The 19,711-nt window shown below is 40.9% G+C and overlaps 1 protein-coding gene across 4 annotated transcripts in view; it reads right to left on the bottom strand.

Annotated features, from left to right (window-relative positions):
* Positions 1 to 19,711, bottom strand: part of LOC119442522 (neurobeachin-like protein 1) — a 104,581-nt gene that overhangs the window by 52,026 nt on the left and 32,844 nt on the right. For 3 of the 4 annotated variants that reach the window (XM_049662217.1, XM_037707430.2, XM_037707431.2), the window contains 13 exons: positions 18,974 to 19,073; positions 17,865 to 17,953; positions 17,503 to 17,598; positions 16,349 to 16,529; positions 14,378 to 14,443; positions 11,486 to 11,619; positions 9,035 to 9,197; positions 5,959 to 6,061; positions 5,394 to 5,541; positions 4,054 to 4,212; positions 2,739 to 2,898; positions 1,782 to 1,870; positions 990 to 1,191 (listed from right to left, as the gene is read on the bottom strand). In XM_049662217.1, coding sequence (XP_049518174.1) covers positions 990 to 1,191; positions 1,782 to 1,870; positions 2,739 to 2,898; positions 4,054 to 4,212; positions 5,394 to 5,541; positions 5,959 to 6,061; positions 9,035 to 9,197; positions 11,486 to 11,619; positions 14,378 to 14,443; positions 16,349 to 16,529; positions 17,503 to 17,598; positions 17,865 to 17,953; positions 18,974 to 19,073 — 1,690 coding nt within the window. The remainder of the gene's footprint in view (positions 1 to 989; positions 1,192 to 1,781; positions 1,871 to 2,738; positions 2,899 to 4,053; positions 4,213 to 5,393; positions 5,542 to 5,958; positions 6,062 to 9,034; positions 9,198 to 11,485; positions 11,620 to 14,377; positions 14,444 to 16,348; positions 16,530 to 17,502; positions 17,599 to 17,864; positions 17,954 to 18,973; positions 19,074 to 19,711) is intronic. The other variant, XM_037707432.2, reaches the window with a different exon arrangement.

Raw genomic sequence — 19,711 nt, 5'->3', positions numbered from 1 at the left:
ACATGAGAAGCTGGCTTCGCTGCCACGCTTAGTAGTCGAGTTTTCTAGTGGTGAGAAATTGGGGTAAAAGAATAAGTTTGCCTTACATTCAGAGTGCAGTCCATAATATCGTGCAAGATACTTTCTTGGGCTCATAACTTTATTTAAAGAAAACTTGTGCTATATTTGTGCAAACAAAACATATACCAACCTGTGCACCTTTGAACCATGATAACGGCTATAACAAGAGAGGGAAGAACGGAATGCTAGTAAGAGAACCACTAAGAAGAGCGAGGACAAGGAAGATACCTAGTAATGTTATGAAGACGATGACAATGTCTGTCATGGTATGAACAGAAGGTTGCAAGAGCACACTGAATGTGTGCAACTGCCTGTGCTTACTCTTTCCCTTGAAACTCCAATGCCAACATCTTGCCACATAATTTAGAACAGAATAGTAAATAAGGTGCACATGCTGGTAATGTAATTAGCAGCACATTATGCATACAGGCACCAGCTTCTGAGTGCAGGGTAGGCAGTCATATTTTTCATAACGATATGCATAGAAATTAATTTTAAAAACAATGAAGCAAATGAATTACTCAAGCATACGAACATGTACAGCTCTACAAATAGAAATCATAGTCATTCATCTCTACTGTACTCCAAGACACACTGTCAAAAGAAAGCAGCTCTTAGGAAAAGGATGAGTTCAGTGAATCGGCACAAAGCAGAGCAACTGCTCGAATGAGAGAAACAGTACTGGAAAAGTCTTAGAGACTAGTTTCAAACCCTCAATAAATGAACACACAAACCTCACATTTTGATGAAGGCGCAATCTGAAGACACAGTCACTGGCCTCATAAACGGCAACTGCGGCCTTAAGATAAATGTCATAGCACCCTCCCTCAATGCTCCTGAATGCACTTTGTGTTTTGGCACCAGTGCTGTAGCTAATTTAAATGGGAACTGTCCAACAGAAGAAAAAAGAAATGAACAGGTTGCCTCACCTGGTTTTTCAGAGTCTGCACTGGCATCAGCTTCTAGGGAGTTGAGGTCAATCAGGTCAAGTGCGGGCACAGTAGCACGATTTGCGCAACTAGATTCCGATATGGGCTCCTTGATGAGGAGGCTAAGGACACACTCTTGCCACCCTGTCTGCGCTGCAAGCTGTGGTAGCAGCGCAGCACTGTCAGTGAGCACTCCAAGAAGCTGTAAGGATAAGGAACACAATATGACATTGTCCACACTGTGATCATTCAAGACTCCCCATTCCATCTAGTAAAAGAGAAAGGCAGATAACCAAGTTGTGGCATCATTATATACACATGACAACAAGTTTTCGTGGACAGAGTGCAGCAACATGCAATAACTTTGGCAACAAACACTGCAATGCTGCATATAGCAAGCTATGCAGCAATCAGCCTACAACAGGTAGGCTGCATTCAATGTCAGGGGTGAAGGACTATCTTGCAAGGTAAATTATGGTACAAATGCTGAGTTTAGCAGTGAACAAGACTGATGCAACTCACAAAATCATAGGTGCTGTGTAGACTTCAACAGCTACAGTTATAAAGATTTACTTTTCAAGGACAATCAAGTATCAATAACGGCAATAAGGGCAAGGGTCATGCACATATGCAATGACAATAGAGTTCTTCACCAAGAAATGGGATATAGCTGACACAACCTACACGCAAATTGCAAGTGCAATGTCACTCAAAAGACTCTTTAGTCTCTATAACTACTGATATCAGACAATAAATAAAAACGCTCTGAGGAGCTGTCTCTGTAGCAGTTACCTTCTTTGCAGCATAAAATTTGAGTTCAATATCCATGTTCTTGATAAGATTCAGCACAGCAAGAAAGCCTGGGAATCCCTGAGAAATATCTGGAAAAAAGAACAGGTGTTAAATGACATATACTACCTGTCACATAGGTCTTTTGACATCAAGAGAAACGGGGACACTGAAGGAAAACATTAAGTTAACCTAGACTGAGAGAATACATTTTTGAAATTATGAATAGCTCAGTCTCACTGCGAGCAAAGACTTGATAAAAAAAAAAATGTAAGCCACATGATGACACTGTCTAGAAATATCTATACCAGCTTCCCATAGCATAACACAACATAACATAACAGATGTTGACAGCACATGCTCAGTGTCAGCTAAGTGTAAATAAAGAAGGATCACACTGCATCAGAAGATATGTAGAGCACCAACCTGGCAACTTATGGCAACTTTTTGAGCATGAGAAGAACTTGTAAAATGTGTGAACACTGTAAAATAGATTATGGCCACTGACATCATTGTTGCAGTGGTTGGAAAGGATGGTCTTTGTTTTCTACACTAATAATCAATGTTTTTCAGCCAAAAAAGCATGAACAGAATTTTGAAAGAATATCTTATCAGTGTGGCTGATGTATTTTTCCTCTTGTGTCCCTCTAACAACAGGACAGCAACACATGGAAATTTGCAAGTCAGGAAACATCCTGAAGTCTGTTGTATATAATTCCTCGCCTTAAGCGCTTCCAGTTTATGATTAATAAGAATGGCCTGGTCATTATAAGCTTTTCTGTTAAGTAATACTACATAAAAGCAATCTGGTAGCACTATGCTTTGCTTTGGTGGTGAAACTGCCTCTTCTAACTGTATTATTACATGCTAGGGCTACATGCTATATATAGACCATCTGCATGAAGTAAGTATAGCAATATAATAGCAAAGAAGTAGGAATTGCTCCTCAGATGCTCTTACCTGACATGAGTATCAAGTTGACAAGCTCCCTAGCTACTTCACTAGTGACTTCATTTGGTGATAGTAGGCCAGTTAAAGATGCAAATCCTACTTCAGCAAGTCGTAGCCTCGATTTAGACTTCTCATACACCCTGCCAGACTTGAGTAGCGCTTGAATCACCTGAAATTGAGAAATGTTAAGACAAATGCTTAAGGTAGACATAGGTGAACATACTTTATATGCTTGTGTAAGACCTGCCCTCACGTGAACTCAGTTCCCCCAACTTCGGAGATAAAATAGTTGAAAAAAAAAATGTTTCATTGTAGAGCACTTACATCAATGCATGCACAGAGCAAGATAAGTTAAGCAGAAACAAAAGAAAAAGTAAAAAAAAAAATACTTAATACTGAAAAGCTTTCATAGTGGGTCATCAAAAGTTGCTCATTCTATGCTGTAGCCGTAGTACAGTACGCAGCATAAGGAGGAAACCATAAAACTCACTTTTGTAAGACTTGCACACTGTCAGGGTATTGAAAAAGTTTGTGGCTCTTGCAGGGGTAAATACAGTACTCACGCTGAGGTTATCACCCATAACAATGAAAGATTGTAAAAGCTTATAGCTAGGTAATGTGTAAATTTAATGAACACATGCACTTAAAACACTGAGTAAGCCCACAAACAGAAGTTCAACAACAGCTGCGTCTTGTCTAGCAAATCTCTCTTATTCTTTGCTCCAATTTAGTAAACGCCATCAAGATTGTCACAAATAGGAGTTTCAGATAATTGTCCATTTTGGAAACAGTAATAATAAAAAAAAATGCAGGAACGTTATTTTGTCCCAAATAACCATTACCTTATAAACTTCATGCTGGCATCAGACAATCATAACATGGGACAAATAATACTATATTTTGCACAAGTGTTTTAAACGTGGGTAAAGACATGACTTGTTTGATGGAAATAAATACATTTGAAGGTTCAGCACTATAGCAGTGCTGTGCTTTCCCACATGTTACACAGCATTCTAGAGAAATCTGCATCACTACACCTGTCAAGACTTATCTATGATCCTAGTAGCTTTAGGCGCAAGAATAGTTGTCAGCAAAATTGATAAGTTTAGCCCAATAATGTGAAAAAAAAATGCATATCAATGACACCAATAGTTCGAAAAAGTATTGCAGCGTGCATATGGGCCCCAAACATCACACTCCATCAAATCTTGGCACAACCTTTGCCTTCAGTTAGTTGAAATGCAGAAAGCAGATATACAATTGGCAAGTAAGGTTAAAAACTTGTCAACAAAAGCCAGAAATAAAAAGAGCATTAAATTCTCACCTTCAAAACCTTGACCTTAGTGCAACTGGAGAACTCTCTGTTGAGTAGAATGCAGTAAAACAACTCTGCGCAGTTGGGTTCGTAGAGTAAAAGCACGAGCTGGTCTTTTGTAGAAGGGCTCTCAAGTAAGTGCAACAGCATCTCAATCATCTCCTTTGCCTGAAAAGTCAGTAATGCCCCTTCAATCACTTCCCTCACCCACATGCTTTTACTCATACTTTTTGTTGTTGCTTTTTACACTTTTGACACAAGTGGTGGCTGGTCCTGCGACACCAGCTTTATTCTTTTTCTTTTCACGTAAGTAGGAAAAACAAAAGAGCTCCTACTTTCACAGCTGCTGGGCTCCTATCTTTCCAATCACTATACTTGGGGAAGGAAAAAAAAAACATTCCACTCCTATACTTCATGCCAATTATGACCTCACACTTCCCCATAAGAAACCTGCCACCCTCATTACCCTTTCCTGTCCCACCTTTTGCCTCACAAAGCATGAACCCCACACCCTATGCCATGTATTACAATACTAGTACTAATCTGGGACCAGATTAGTCATCAGTCAATCTGGAGTACAATCATGTGAATGCATGTGTCCTTACACAGCACGTTCCGTACATGTTCTGTACAGGATAACGAGTTTCGTACTAATAACCTGCCTTCATCATCTAGAAAGCTTTTACTCCTGACAAGATCGTCATAACTGTACATTTTTAAATTTCTTTATGTTCACCTGCTCAGCTCCGTCTAGAGCAACCTCCGTTCCCTTTGTTCTATTCTCTACTGAGTAGCATGTACACGGATATATGCCGACTAAACAATCTGCCTTTTAATAAAGAGCTTTTTCTCTCTCTTTACATGGCATGTGTCCCTCTGAGTCACCTGTACAATATTGAGCACAGTTCTTAGTGCAATGTTTGATTGATTGATTCAATCAATCAAATGCCCCAAAGCAACACCGGTTCTAAGAAGAATGTCATAGTGGAGGACTCTGCATTAATTTTTATCGCCTGGGGTATCTTAACATGCACCTAAATACACAAGAATTTTTGCATTTTGCTCCTATTGAAATGCAATTGCATCAAAATGCCACCACCCTTGAGAATTTGACGCACGACCTCGTGCTCAGCAGCAGAAAGCTCATAGCCAGTGAGCCACAGCAACCTTTATATGAAAATGTTTTGAGCCTCTTCTTAATTTTTCTACAGATGATGCTAAAGTCTTTCAGCAATAAGCTAAGCAAGCAAGTTCAGCATGTTATAATCCAGCTTGCCTTGTTAGCTTTCTTAATGTTTGTATGAATGCGCAGTATAATAAAGGGGTTCGGCATACAAACAACAACTCACCAGTTCTTCTTTCCTCTGTGACAGCACATAAGACACAACAGCATTGACATCTTGGATGCTGACATCACGCATCATGTAAAATTTGACCAGGGAGAGGACGGCCATGCGAATAGTCTTGACATCATCAGATGTGAGCAGGCTGCAGTCACTGTCAACCAAGCAAGAACAGTTTTTGTTTGATAAGAAAAAAAAGATTTATTCATCCAGATGTTTCACAGACAGAAAAGGCTAATGCATCTTTTCAAAGCAAACTGAAAACAAATGTGATTTTAAGTATATTCTTGGAGAAGAATGATTGTGGTAGTAAAGCTAATATTAGCCAGCACATATAAGTAGCAATTCTGCATCAGCAAAGAAATTTAGGGTACATGCAGTTACGTTTCTAACCTGTTTATTGGTTTCTCGTGCAGTACATGGTACAGCAGTCATCACAGTCAATTAGTCATCAGTAAAACGTTTTTCTCATGCCACCTCTGTTATTGAGACATCATGTAGTGGCACCATAAATAGTAAACAGTGTTATTGACAATGTCTAAAATGCTCCGTACTGAGGGCAACAACTAACCTGTAAAACATTTGTACCATGTCTAGCATAAACCTGGGTCCATATTTCTTCCTGAAGTACTTTCGATCCTCCTTGATTATAGTGGTTAGATATTGAATGTGCCCTGTGAGAAACAGTGCACATATAAAATCCACAAGCACAGAAAATGATTGATCGACAAGCTCATAACTTCCAATCCACAGTTTGATCTCAAGGATAGTAACAAGAAGCAATTGTACAGAATATATTAATATGAAAAAAAAAAATAACAACAGATGTGGTTTTTAAGTCTCAAAACCACATCTAGGTTATGAGGAAGCTTGCACCGAAGGGCTCTGGATTAAACTTTTGTGGTGTTGTGTTACTCTCAAGTAACATGCTTTTCCTGAAACGATACATGGCTGCCATTTTAGATGCAGTGCCCCACAGTGTGTCACAATCCTCGCTGGTAACATACTAATTTTCTGATGTTGGTATTTTTAACTTTTCCCTTAGAAGGCTGGTGAATGATTGCTTTTGTACGAGGCAAGAACCACCATAGTCTTTGTCATAACTGTAAAGCTTTATTTTTATCCCTGCCTTATTTTTTGGATTTAAATGGTGGGTAAAAATGTCAGCCAATGTGTCTGGCTGTTTAAAAAATGTGGTTGATCCCTCTTATATAGGAATCGGTATAGAACACGAAAGTGAAACGTGTCTTCACAGAAGTAGTGTAATGTTTATTGCACATTGATATATAATGTCTATTGGTGTTTTGTGGCTAAAGCGCCCTTAGGCGTTGATGCACCCACGCTGACGCCTGGTGGCACGTCTCCTCCATCACGACTACCAACGTCGATGACCATGAGCAACCGTCGTGCATATGGAAGCTGCACTACGCTGCACACGCTAGCACAACGCGAAAGACGAAGCACGTAACTGACACACTAATACAACGCGCAAGACAAAGCACGTAACTGAATCGTCACCGAGTCAAATCAGCGCGTACAGCGCGTCGTAATTGCAGCCTCCGCGATCAACTTCAGAAACATTTTCAGAGCTAATTGCGGAGGCCACGCTCCGCTGTGCTGAGTACGGTGAACGCCACCTGGCGTTGGTAGTGCTTCTTGATGCCAGCGTCCCTTCGAATGCTGGCATCGAGGCGTCGTAGTGCTGAGACCACCGAAGCGTTCACTGTCAGTGCGCGTTAGTGTCATAATGCAGTACTTCTCTTTTCTGCTCGTAGGCGGCGGCACCGCCCCGAGCAAGAGCGCGGGTACACGGAGGAGTGTTAGATATATAAGGCGCGTCTGTGTAGCTCTCTGCAAATGCGTTTGTGGCGCAATGGGTTACACGCTCGGCGATCTATCGTCGCGGACCGAGAGGTCGTGGGTTCGATTTCCAAATTTTGCATGTTTGTGGAACTTTTTCTTCTGGTTTCTTTCTTTGTATTATGTTCGTGTACATTGTAAGAACGTCATTCCGTATTTCCGTATGACGTATTTCCGTGACGGAAATACGTCAGTGAAGTCTTGGTGGACCCCGGCATAAAACACTTTCGTGTTAAAAAGTTTAGAAGCAGTTACAGGAAATAAGCCACTCGTAAATGCCTTGCTTGACATGTTTGTGCTGTATAACTCTACTGCATTACCGAGCAGTAAAATGCCTAAATTTGGGCCAAACAGTGAGCTGGGCAAGTTGGTAGGCTAAGATCATAGAAAACAAAACAGCACAAATATAATAGTGGACAGACTCTTTCTAATTCTTTCCTTTGTCCATTGTTTGTGTTTGTTTTTGTTTTTTTGGAGGGGGGGGGGCTGTTTGTTTATGATGGTAACCCAGATTTCATCCATTTGTTAAATGCTTGGCATTTATGTGTACTCTTATTGATGTAGTTGAGAATTTCAGATATTTGCACACCCTTGCTTTTATGACACAGAGAAAATAATCACAAGCTAAATGATACCCATCATTTTTTCATGAGATTGCATGGCAAAGCATGGCATAAGAATAGAAAACTGGTTGAGTTGGATTAAGTTTACAATGTAGAAGTGCAACGAATAGAGAGACAGGAATACAAGGGATGATTCTATCCCTGTCTGTGTCTGTTATTTGCGCTGCTACATCATGAATGACATAAGAAGCTTTAGCACAGTATGGTCTACTCTTTAAGAGAACACCTATGCACTTCTTCAAACTTTACTGTGTAAAAAGTGTAAAGTTAAACAAACAACACTTGGTGAACATTACAGGAAAAAATGATCTTGTGTGAAGCATCTGCACACACTAGTTTTAGCCTTGATGAATTGATTATCAACGACTAATTTTGGATGTGGTGATTTCTTTAAGTGTGGATAGTACTGTACATACAGGGCAACAAAGTGACAATAATTATGTGCCAGGACCATTACACCTCGAAGCTCTATGGCTTAATAAAACAATGGCAAAGCAAATATATAAACTGTAACATTCAAGATAATAGATAAACGAGATGCTTCTGAGAGTTCAAACTAATTGATGACTTAGAGGCAAATTTTGCAATCATCATTTTCTTCTACTGGACAACAGCTGATGCGCCAAGTGGCCAACTCCAGCAATAATGATTGCACACTGGCATGCAAGCCATTTACAAATGGCGCAAAAAACGAGAAAAAAAAAAACAAGTATTGCAAGAAAATCTAACCCCTGGATGAAATAACCCAGTTCAGGTTAGTTTAAGATAGGTAGGCCGAGCAACACAACATAGTTTAGCAATAAAGATAAATAGCATGATCTCTGGCCTGCCATGCTTGCTGCTACATGGGAGACAATGGCCGCATGTGACATGGCCTCAGAAACTGGCACCTGCTGGTCAGTCAAATTTATTGTGATCATTGGGCCCTCTTCGATTATCCGTCCCTGACAGTCCCAGACTGCCCAAGGTGGTGCTTTCAGCAAATTAGCATTGCATACACAGCATCTTGGGCAGTCCTGGACAGTCAAGGATGCCAAATTGAAGAGGCCCATTACCACATGGCAGATAATGAGCAGCAGTCACGTGCGGCCTGGCCTCCAAGACGAGAAGTGTGCATTCTCCCCCACAATTCAGGACATGAAAGGAACTAAGATCTTAACTCACCTAGCCTTACAGCAAAACTTCCTTTGCTCCAAATTCTAAAGTCAAATAGGATGTGCTGATACACCAGCTGCAGCATTTCTTGAGCGTTCTCCACACTGCTTGCATTCTCAACCAATAGCTGCACTGCCATTAGGACATTAACATCAATGCAATGTCCTGGAACCTGTGGAATAAGCAAGACATTTTTTTAGCAACGAAAAAAAATTACATACGCAAATGAACAGAATCTTAATTTGCAATAGTCAGTCTAGTGCCTTTTCAGAAATCAAACAGAGCATGTGATTTTTGACACTGCAGAGAGACAAGCCACAAGATACACTGAATAGATAAATGGGCACCATACAAAACCGAGATTCCCAAATTTCTTTTAAAATGTTTCTTTCTCAGCAGGCCTGCCATAGGTTAAACCTTTTTTAGAAAGTGGAACACAGCTGGTATTGCTGTCAGTAGTTTTGAGCACCTGTACGCTGCTTTCTTCTAATCAGTGCCACTGAGTGTTATTGTAGGAAAAGCAACGTCATATGAACTCAAAAGCAGCATGTGGCTTTCAGAATCGTTAATAACAACATACGCACTCATTGGTATTAATTATAAGGTCTTTACAAGCGAAACACGTCATCCTTCATTTCGATACAATTGCACACTAAACAGTGATGCCATATTTGAAATGATACTTAAGCCTGAAAATATCTTTCTGGAGCTTTTATCATTTTTGCTTTTTTGCAGATATCACTGTAGCTAAAAAAAAAAAAAAGTTGATTTTTGTTGTTTTATGCAGAAGTGTGTAAACTATTCTCAAGTGAGAAACTTAATGACCACAAGGAACTGTCGTACATTATTTCACTACTTTACATTTTAAAAAGTAAAAGTACAACAGAATGTATTCAAGTTAAATGAATGTAGGAAAGCAAGAACAGCTAGTTTGCACAGCTAATGTTAAATATTAGAGATTGATTAATTTTAACAACCCAACACATAGCTAAGCTATGAGACGCTGTAGTAAGGAGCTCTGGATTCATTTTTATCACTCACGATTATTAACAGCCCTTCAGTACCTTTCTTGAAATGTGTGGAATGGGCCTAGTAGTACTAAAGATCATCTCCTCCCAAATCTTCTTTTTAATGAACCTTCATTTAACGGCCCTCCCCTCCTTTTCATTGTTCTTACAGCACTTATAGCTTTGCACCCTCACAGTCTCTCACAGACTTCAGCAGATAAGGAAAAACGCTGGATTATAGGTTTTGTTCCCAGCAATAAGCTTTCATGCCTGTGCAGATCAACCACCTTGCAGAACAAGGGAAAAGGCTGTAAGATGGATCACAGGAAGAAGTTTGTGCCTCAATTGTGTTGATGGCAAAGTTTACGAAATCCCTTTATCATGTGGCAGGAGATATGTGGACAAGACGGGACACTGTCTGGATAACAGGCTCTGAAAGAACAGTTACAGTATTTAGACAACTGTGCCCAGCCATCTTGGTATTCATAAGTGAGATTTCGGTTGTAAACCTGTCTTTGAAAACAGCATTGTCTTCGCAATAAGTCCTGACTGGACAGTAAAGGAAATAATAGAGGCAGTGGAGATGACGCACTCTGACCTCACGTGTGTGAGCATGGCTTCCTTGCACCTATTGGATAAGGAACTTTCCTATCTGGCACACTCTAGAGCCAGTAGCATTCGCTGTTTGTCTGGATGACATCACCTTTCATATTCTTTCTTACATGCGTGGTTTTTCTTTTGCACGTCACAATATTAAGTTTCGTCCATTTCTTTTTTTTTTCTTTCATGTTTTCTGCATATATAAGCCATTGTAGGATAAAATTTCTGCATATATATATATATGTTGTAGAATAATATTTAGTTTGAATGCAGCGCTGTCTCCTCCTTTCTTTTCATGTTCCTTCTGCCTCTTGTTCACGTAGTGCACTGTTCGCCATTGTCACCCAGCTAACATCAAGCAATGCCCACAAAGCGCTACCCACTGCTGTGCCAAACTTTAGTACAAGCGTACCTCAAGAATATGTGGCCCCACCCTCCATCATCATGCCGGGCCCCTTGGAGGTCATAATATTGGCGAAAGGGTATTGTCCTCCCTGACCAGATAGCAATCCTGGCTCATAAGTGATCATGTTCGCTCATACATAACGATGGAGGAAAAAAAGTGGTGGGGGCATCAAGAAGCTGAAGGAAAGGGCAAATCTTTCAAGTGAAACTGTGGATTCCCAGTTACACATATGGGAATAATATTTAGCTCAAATGTTGCCCAGAAATTATAGAAGCTCAATTACCGTGTTTAGAAGTGTTGCTGGGCCACTTTAACAGACACTTGAAATAAGTGTTTTAGCATTTCACCCTGAGTGAAACGTCACAACGGCAGCCGGGAATTGAACACACAATATTTTGCTCAGCAGCAGAATGTCATAGCCAATGAGCAAAAGAGATGGGTACTGACCCTTTGCATGAGGGCTCCTATGGTTGGAATCCCGGTACGAGCCAACAGCTGCATTTGGTTCTCTGGACTTCCTTGCATGAGATGCTGTACAATAACTAGAAAGCTAGAGACTTGATTCTGAGCTAACCTCAAATCTGGAAATGAACATACGAGGAGGGGGAACGAATCAGCAGGCCAAAGCATGACCAAAACATGAATGTGAACATATCACCAGGGTGAGTAGACACACAGGAGGTTGAGAGAGTGGCGAAAATGAGATTATCTAACATGAGTGAATAGATAAATGTTTGGGTCACAAGAAACGATAACAGCCTGAATAAAAGAATGGCTACAGCCGAACAAAAACTGGGTGGACATTTTCAAATGTTCTTTCATACGCTCCTTCAAGGTAAATATATACACGTAAGAGTAAGTGGGATCTGTGCAATATCAGTGTTTTTAAATAAAAACATGCTCCTCAGTCCCATGACAAATATGCAAAAGTGTACCCCTCGCATGCAACTCTTAGCTCCACCAACCACAGTTAGTATATAGTGCTCACACTACAATGAATGAAACACAACTGTCTGTGTTAGTTAACCCCTTAAAGGCCAACTGCAACAAAATTTCACTTTGGCAAAATTTGTTATAAATGACTGAACATACCACTGAACCAATCTTGGCAAACTCGCAGAGCTGGAAATTGTATCGTTTTTTTTTCTTTTTGTTCACAGCCTTTAAACGGCACCTAAGCAAACCATGCGTACACCTGAAGGTGTCACTATGACGCAAATCCCAGCACACTGCATTCAAGATTTTTCAGTGTGCTGCAGGCAGCCACAGCACCAGGTGCTGAGGCTGGCTCGCATCGCCACGCCTGGGGAACCAGAGAGACCAATCAGAGCATGTGGTAGTTCGAGAGTTTCACACAAGGAGAGAGCTTGTCACGGCACCCCCCAGCAGAAGTGGCATCTACACTACGCAGCAGCGTGGCCTCCAAAATTACAGAGATCATGCTGAGGAGCCGGGCGATAGGTCCTGCATCACTTTGAGAGAGTGGAAATGGCAGCGTCTCTTTCAAAAATGACTATTTCTGTTAGCTTTTTGTGACACTCCTGCTCATATATCAAACGTCAAATTTTGCACGGAGGTTTCTCTACATCCAATGTTATCTTAATCTAGACTTTTTACACAGTCCAAAATTTTGTTGCAGTTGGCCTTTGAGCATTGCAAGTTGGCCTTTGAGCATTGCAATCAAACTCGACTCATCTGTGAATAAACAAACTGCAAGTACAAGCTCATTTTATCAAATCTTTTTTTTTTTTTCTTTGTTGACATTTTTTGTTAATGTGAGAAATCTAAGCTAGCCCAACAACACAAAAAATAAACGGCAAGACATGTTTCGTCTTCTGGGCCAGGAATATGGGCAAGGCACGAGCCATTTTGACCAATCATGAAGGGCTAATGGTGGATTTGGAATAAAAACAAAGTAGACTAGTTTTACATTTTACACCCAAAAACACCACAAGTGAATAGAATGAAGAGATGGATTGAACTTTATGGAAAAGCACTTGGCATATTTCAGAGTTATGTAAACATACTGAGATGATCAGCCTCAAACAAAATAGCTTATCCACATCCTCTCAATTATGTAGCACCTTACTATACCAACATTGGTCAAACATGGTCCAATAAATTTGTGAAATATCTCTGACAGTTTATTATCTATGTCCAACAATGAATTAATTTTATATATTGAATGTGCCTTTTCAGTTTTATAACTCGGTGTTTAATGGGTCAACACAAGTCTTACATACAGCAGACAATAAAACAATAATTATGAACACAGCCAAGATGCACAGAAAAGCAACATCATGCAGCCACAGAGCACCCCTGGACCCAGCATGACACAACACACAAAGCAAAGCTCACATAATGAACAATGTGACAGAGGTGTATAGTATGTTTTGTGGGCCATCAACTACCAGCTGCATTATGTTGGATGTGAATGTTCAAATGTTACGCTTACAAGAAAACAAGAGAACTTCCACAAGATTTTACAATGGAAAGTCCTCTCAGTTATGCCCCACAAAAAACATCTTAAAGCTTCACAATTAGAAGAAACCCTGAAATGTTTTCATCATTACAACTGCAGACCAGTGCTATTCACAACCTATGAAGTGTGTTATTGTCCCAAATTATTGCCAAGTACTTCAGGTATTTACAATAGTTTTGAAAGTAGCTACTGCACCAAACCACTGGCCTGTCCCACAATTGAATGACAGCTGACTGCTGCGTTCAAGATGACAATGAAAAGTATGGCCTGGTGATGCTGCATGTTCCTTAAAGGCACGAATACAGCCAGCTTACGCTAATTCGACCCTGATGGGACTGACAAATTTGATTGAATTATCTGGTGGATCGAATTAAAAAAGATGCAGAAAAAAACGGCAGAACACAGAGTGGTCACGTGTGGCATGACCTCAGTGTGACAGCTTCCGAAATTAAAAGTGTCCAATCTAAAAGGTCGCATTGCATGTGACCCTTTTCCACTGTCTGTCGGCTTCATATGGTTGCAACTAGAAATCAAGCTTCTGCTCCCCTGAACCTTCTCTCTCTGTCCGTTGTCTGTCACGTAGTGGCGTATTCTATGTACTTAACTCAGTAAGCAGGGAAAGCTACTGTACAGGGTTGTGTGTGGCATGGCACAGTAATCTAAAGGCACTGGTCAGAACATATTCCATCAGCTGTGCTTCTGCAGCACCCATATGGAAACATCCTTTCAGGGTCCCTTTGAGAGGCGGCAGCAGCAGCAAGCAAGAGAAACACAAACAAGGCAAATGCAAACCCCACAACAAGCTGGGAGAACGAATGCAATTGCAGATAGCAGTTAAGTGTAATGGCATGCCTGACCCTTGGCAAGTGTTTTAGGGTTGCCCTCCGTCTCACGCAGCAAATCCAGCAGCACGAACTGCGGTCCTAAGCAGAGAAACAGACAGGTGTGCACGGTGCAGACGTGCTCGCATATCAACAAGGTGGCGAGCGAAACCGGGCCTGTACATGCTCTACAAACCATGCTGAACATTCAAACACACTGCTGTCAGTAAAGTTTCATGTGGTGGCTGCCAACACTGATGCCATTATTAAGAGTGACCCGTGAATCTTAAACAGCCATCGTTACTGGTACAGGCATGCGACCATGCAAATAAAAATCTCACAAAGCACTACATTGTGCCCCTCATTCCAGTAGCCAGGCACCATTCTACTGCCATGCAAAAATGTCTTTCATTCAAGTATAACTGCTTAATCTATGATCCAGCAGTTTCTGTCACTTAAATCCTGCATGACTGAGTGGTTAGCGTTGTTGGTATTCCTGTGTGTCTCAAAGGTGGCAAAGTCTGCTCAAAGCATGGTTGCATTTAAAAATATGCTTTAACTGTAAACATAGGGCTTAAGCATTTGTTACTCTTGAAGATGTTTTGTACAAAACACAAAAGAGAACACACAGATGGCTTACACAAACATGATAAATGAGGTTCACTCTTCTCCAAAATGAAGAGTATAATGTGAAGTCTGGTAAAACAATAACTTTCGCACAATTTACAAGGTTGTATGCTGCTTGCAATGCAAGAAATTCAATGTGCTCCAAAATAGATGAGTTTTAGGCTTTCATAAAAGGAACTAAGTTCTAATTTTGTAGTTTGCTCTGATAACACAATTCACTGAGTTTAACATAACGCAAAGCTACATCTAGGCTACAAGACGCACTACAATGAGATAAATATAATTGTATCCTCATTTACTGTGGCTATTTTAGGTTTTAATTACAAAGAGTACTGAAAGCACTGTGAGACTAGAGGCCACCAATAAATGCAGCATGTTGCCATGTGGCATCACAAACTGATAACACTCATAAAACACTTATGCACTGCACCAGAGGAAGCTCACCATGTACTATACCTATTAATTATCCTAAGCCTGTTAAAGGGGGTTTGATGCAATAAGCTATCTCTTGCCCCACTCCAAGTTCCTTTGCATTCCACAACAATAAGACTCGTTACCGAAGAGCAATAAGTGAGAAAATGAGAAAACAATATACATTTGAAGCAACAAACAGAACATATTCAACAAAAAGTTGGCACTTTGTTTTTAGCCACATAAGGGCTGGTGGAAAAATTTTTATGGATAGGGTAAAAGTACTAACGCTGGCTACCCTACTGTCTCCTGCCTATGCACATACTCATGCTCTATTCTGCACTACCAAGAATCACCGAGTATAGTGGCTAACATATGTCTTCCGCTGCCCTTCATGTCATGTTTATGTGGCTGCGGTTGGAAGGTGCTGTGGTTTGAAGTCAGTTAATTGCATAGACTTTACAATCACATTAAGTTATGCATGTCCTAACCTTTGCTCACCATTCATACTTAGGCTTGTGTGCAGATAAGTTTGTTTGATAATGTAGGTAGTATTTCAACTTTTACATTCTGTGAGTTGCATAGGAAATTAACTGTCACATACTAAAAACACAGACTGGGGGTCTAGTTGGTTTGGCATTTCGTAGATAAAAAGCACAAATTTATCATGCAAGACCGACCAGCAACAGGGTGATGAAAACAATGTCGTTGTCTTCCTGCACACTAAATTTTGCCATTCATCTACAATACAACATTTATTATGCATCTTCTGTGTCACTGAAGCACATTCTTCTGTGTGAAAAGATATATGGTATAGTTATGCATGCAACCCCTAGCCTAACTGCCCTGAGCCACCAGTCCATTCCCATAGGCTAAACCAACACACACAAAACCTTGGCTTGCAAAAAAAAAAATTAAATGAAAATACACAAAAACAAAATGGCAGAAATCCTCTAAGCAATGACTTGCCAGAGAAAGATGATGAGGACGATGGCACTACAATCCAGTCATCTACAATTTCCTCTGAGGCTTTGTTGCTGGATGGTGTGGAAGCAGCCTCAAAGCTAGGAGAGCACTTGGGAATAGGCTTCCCAGAGTTCTCAAGAAGAACGTACAGTGTCGGGAATCCACCAATCAAGTTGACTGTATCCTGTTCAAAAAAGTCAAATTAGTTCTCATCATCAACCTAAAGGTACAGCGACTTGTAAAAGGGGAAAGCTGGCATCCGCCTGAATGTAGCTTCCTTCAGTTTTGTAATTGTGTATGATAGATAATCGAAAAAATTACCCATGACCCACAGCAATAATGTTGAACTTTATTTTCTCATTCAGTATGCTTCACTCCCACCTGCTGATATAAAATATATCTTAACATAGTGTGCACGACAGTAGTGTATGGTAAGTGTCCCTCTGCACAGAGATGAAAATTGAGGTTCGAACGTTTTACAATTATGTGACAGCTCAAACCCGTATGGTGCACCCATATGGTGCACTTGATCTTGTACTGCCAACAGCTAAGCTCCTGGTCAGCTCAGTTTGTAGAGTAAGTGCCGCAAAAGGGCAGTGATACTGGGTTTGATACCGGAACTCGCACAAGTGTTCATTGAAATGCAAAGCTTTCATTCCAAAAGCCACTTGCCCTTTCCTTTGTAGCTTTCTGCAACATTCAGATGGACGATAACCTACTGTTTCATGACTCACTTATTTTGTGAATTTCTGTAGCATCCTTTTATTTAACACAAGCTTAGCCACCAGACCATAAAGGTGCTCTCCTTTGAATTAGTGCAAGGTGCCCCTAACGTTTAATGGGCTTGCCTTCCAGGACTACTCAATTTCACTTTGCAAATAACTATATTATTCCAAGCAGACACAGATTTCATAAATTAAACACTCTTTTTCAATAATGGCAAATATGTCGGTGGCACAAAATTCAGAAAGCACTGAAAGTGATCACGTGGTGTTTCTACACTCATCTTTTTGATATGGTACTGAAAACACTAGCAAATTATTCACTCTGCAGCCAAAGGTCACAGTCTCAACACACAATTACATGCACCGTCCACAGCTATGAAGCTGAACTAATTTATCAGTACTGTTCACTCAAACCACTAATGCAAAACATACCTTGACGTTCTGTGTGTGACAGTAGCGGCCAGTGAATTTGCCATCGTAAAGTGATGAAGAGGGGGCGAGGTTTGTACATGTTCCATCAACAGATGCCTGCATCAATCAACACATTTGACGCACGAATTATTTAAAAAAAGAAAGAGCAAGACCACTCACACTGAATGCGGCAGGCACAATAAATCTAGGCCAAGGATGCATCAGTAGCAACTAAAAAAAATCATGTAATGCTTCTTTATAAGTATAAATGTTTGTGAGTAAAGAGAAAAGAAAAAAGAAACATTGATAACAAACACAGCTGCCAATGGCACTAAAAGAAATATATAAGGATAGAAAGGCCTATGCAAATGAATAAGCCATACCTTTGCATCATAGTAAAGAACCAGCTTTCCTAGTAGCTCTGCAACTTCTACAGAGTCTTCATTCTTGAATAATGTATAGTTTCTCGGGCCTGTATTGAAAAAAAAAAAAAAAAAAGTATAGTTTTCCAGTTTCAGCTATACTTCATTTGAGAATACAGTAAAATCCCGTTAACTCGAACTTGTAGGAACCAGGAAAATTGTTGAGATAAGTGGAGTTTTGAGATAAACGAATTCACAAACATATAAGTCCGTGGCCGCGCATGGACGACCTAGAACCTTTTGAAACAGGCGCCAGTAGCCGCTAAATTTCTTGCAAAAGCTCAATATACCAGGAGTAGTATTTTCGGTAACCACTTTAGCGAGATATTGTGCAAATTGGCATCCAACACGTCGGGCGTCTACGGGCAACAGCGATGAGGACAACCTTATGAGGTTGCCCCCCTTCCTCTCTCATAGCGCACACCTGATCACGTCACCGCATGCTCACCTGAATCCATCTCCTAGCGCATGCTCGATCATGTAATCGCCAATGTTGGGCACGCTAGAGTATGGCAAGCCAAGCCACCATCCTTTTCGGCTCAGTCTTGCACGTTTTCCATCACACCCAGAGCAAATGATGAGTGAGGTGTGATTTTATCGCACTTTGAATTTATACAGTACCTACGCTTCTTTCAGCACAGGTAGCGCACTGATGGTGGAAAGATAATACTTTTTCAATGCCAGCCCAGTGACTGTTTTGGTTTTGCATGCTGTACCATACAATTGAGTAGGCGCTATATTTAAAGGGGCTCTCCTCAGTTCGAACTTTGTTTTTTTCGAATAAACTTCAGGTCCTGCATGGAGTTTGAATTAACGAGATTCTACCATATGTGCACTGATGAGATTAGGAGTGGTGCAGGTATGGAATGCCTGCATTGGTGCAGTACAGAGCAATGCGAGTCCTGCAGTGGACATAAATAGGCTGATGGTATCGATAGCGACAGTGAAAATTTATACATTGCCCGGAATACTTAGCATAATGTTCAGTAGCCATCAAAGCATTCATAGGAGACTTAACAAGTTCTCCATGTATCTAGCCACAGAGCAGTAGACATATTAAAAATGTATACCTCCAGTGTACATCATTTTCACTTGGGATGCCTGGAGAGGCTCGCTGAAGAGGCACAGTGATCCAATCTGTCCTTTGAGACCTCTGGATAAACCCCAAACCTAAAGAAAGCAAGTCATGAGTGAACATAACACAATCTGATCATTGAGACCTTGCTAAAATTCCAAACGTGCAAGGAAGGGATGTGCAGTCAAAATCGATCAATAGAGCCAAGTCAATGCCTAGGAGCAACTGAAATACTGCATGTCCTGGGATCAGGGTTCTCCCCACGGTGGGTGGCAGTGGTTTTGCCGCCCACCACTTCGGCCGACTGCCCACCTCTATGACCACGTTCCCAGCTCTCGGGCTTCAAGTTTGCTGTACTTGGGGAAACTTACAGTAGAACGAGCTCGAAGGGCCGGGTTCCACAAGCGTGCTGTTACGGTTAAGCATGGACGCCGGCGAGAAGCAGCCGCATATTCTCATGAGCCAGAAACAGAGGCTGGAAATTTGGCAATAAACGCAGACGATCATGGTACTATACCTCGGAAAGTGTGACTGTGTGGTGTGGGGCCTCACACGTGCTCTTGGGACAAAGGAACGACAACACAGTAGTGCAAACAATCAAAAGGGCATTTATTGCACCTTTCAGACACTAATGCATGCTAGCCAAATTACTACGCATAGAACATTCACATGGGCGCGCGACAAAACAAGGAAGTCCGACTCACCGCGACCGGATAGCGAGCGAATATGTTCG

This window comes from Dermacentor silvarum, chromosome 2, assembly GCF_013339745.2.
Source record: "Dermacentor silvarum isolate Dsil-2018 chromosome 2, BIME_Dsil_1.4, whole genome shotgun sequence".
Taxonomy (NCBI): Eukaryota; Metazoa; Arthropoda; class Arachnida; order Ixodida; family Ixodidae; genus Dermacentor; species Dermacentor silvarum.
The sequence above is the reverse complement of the archived record's forward strand: the minus strand, read 5'-3'. Positions and strand labels throughout refer to the sequence as shown.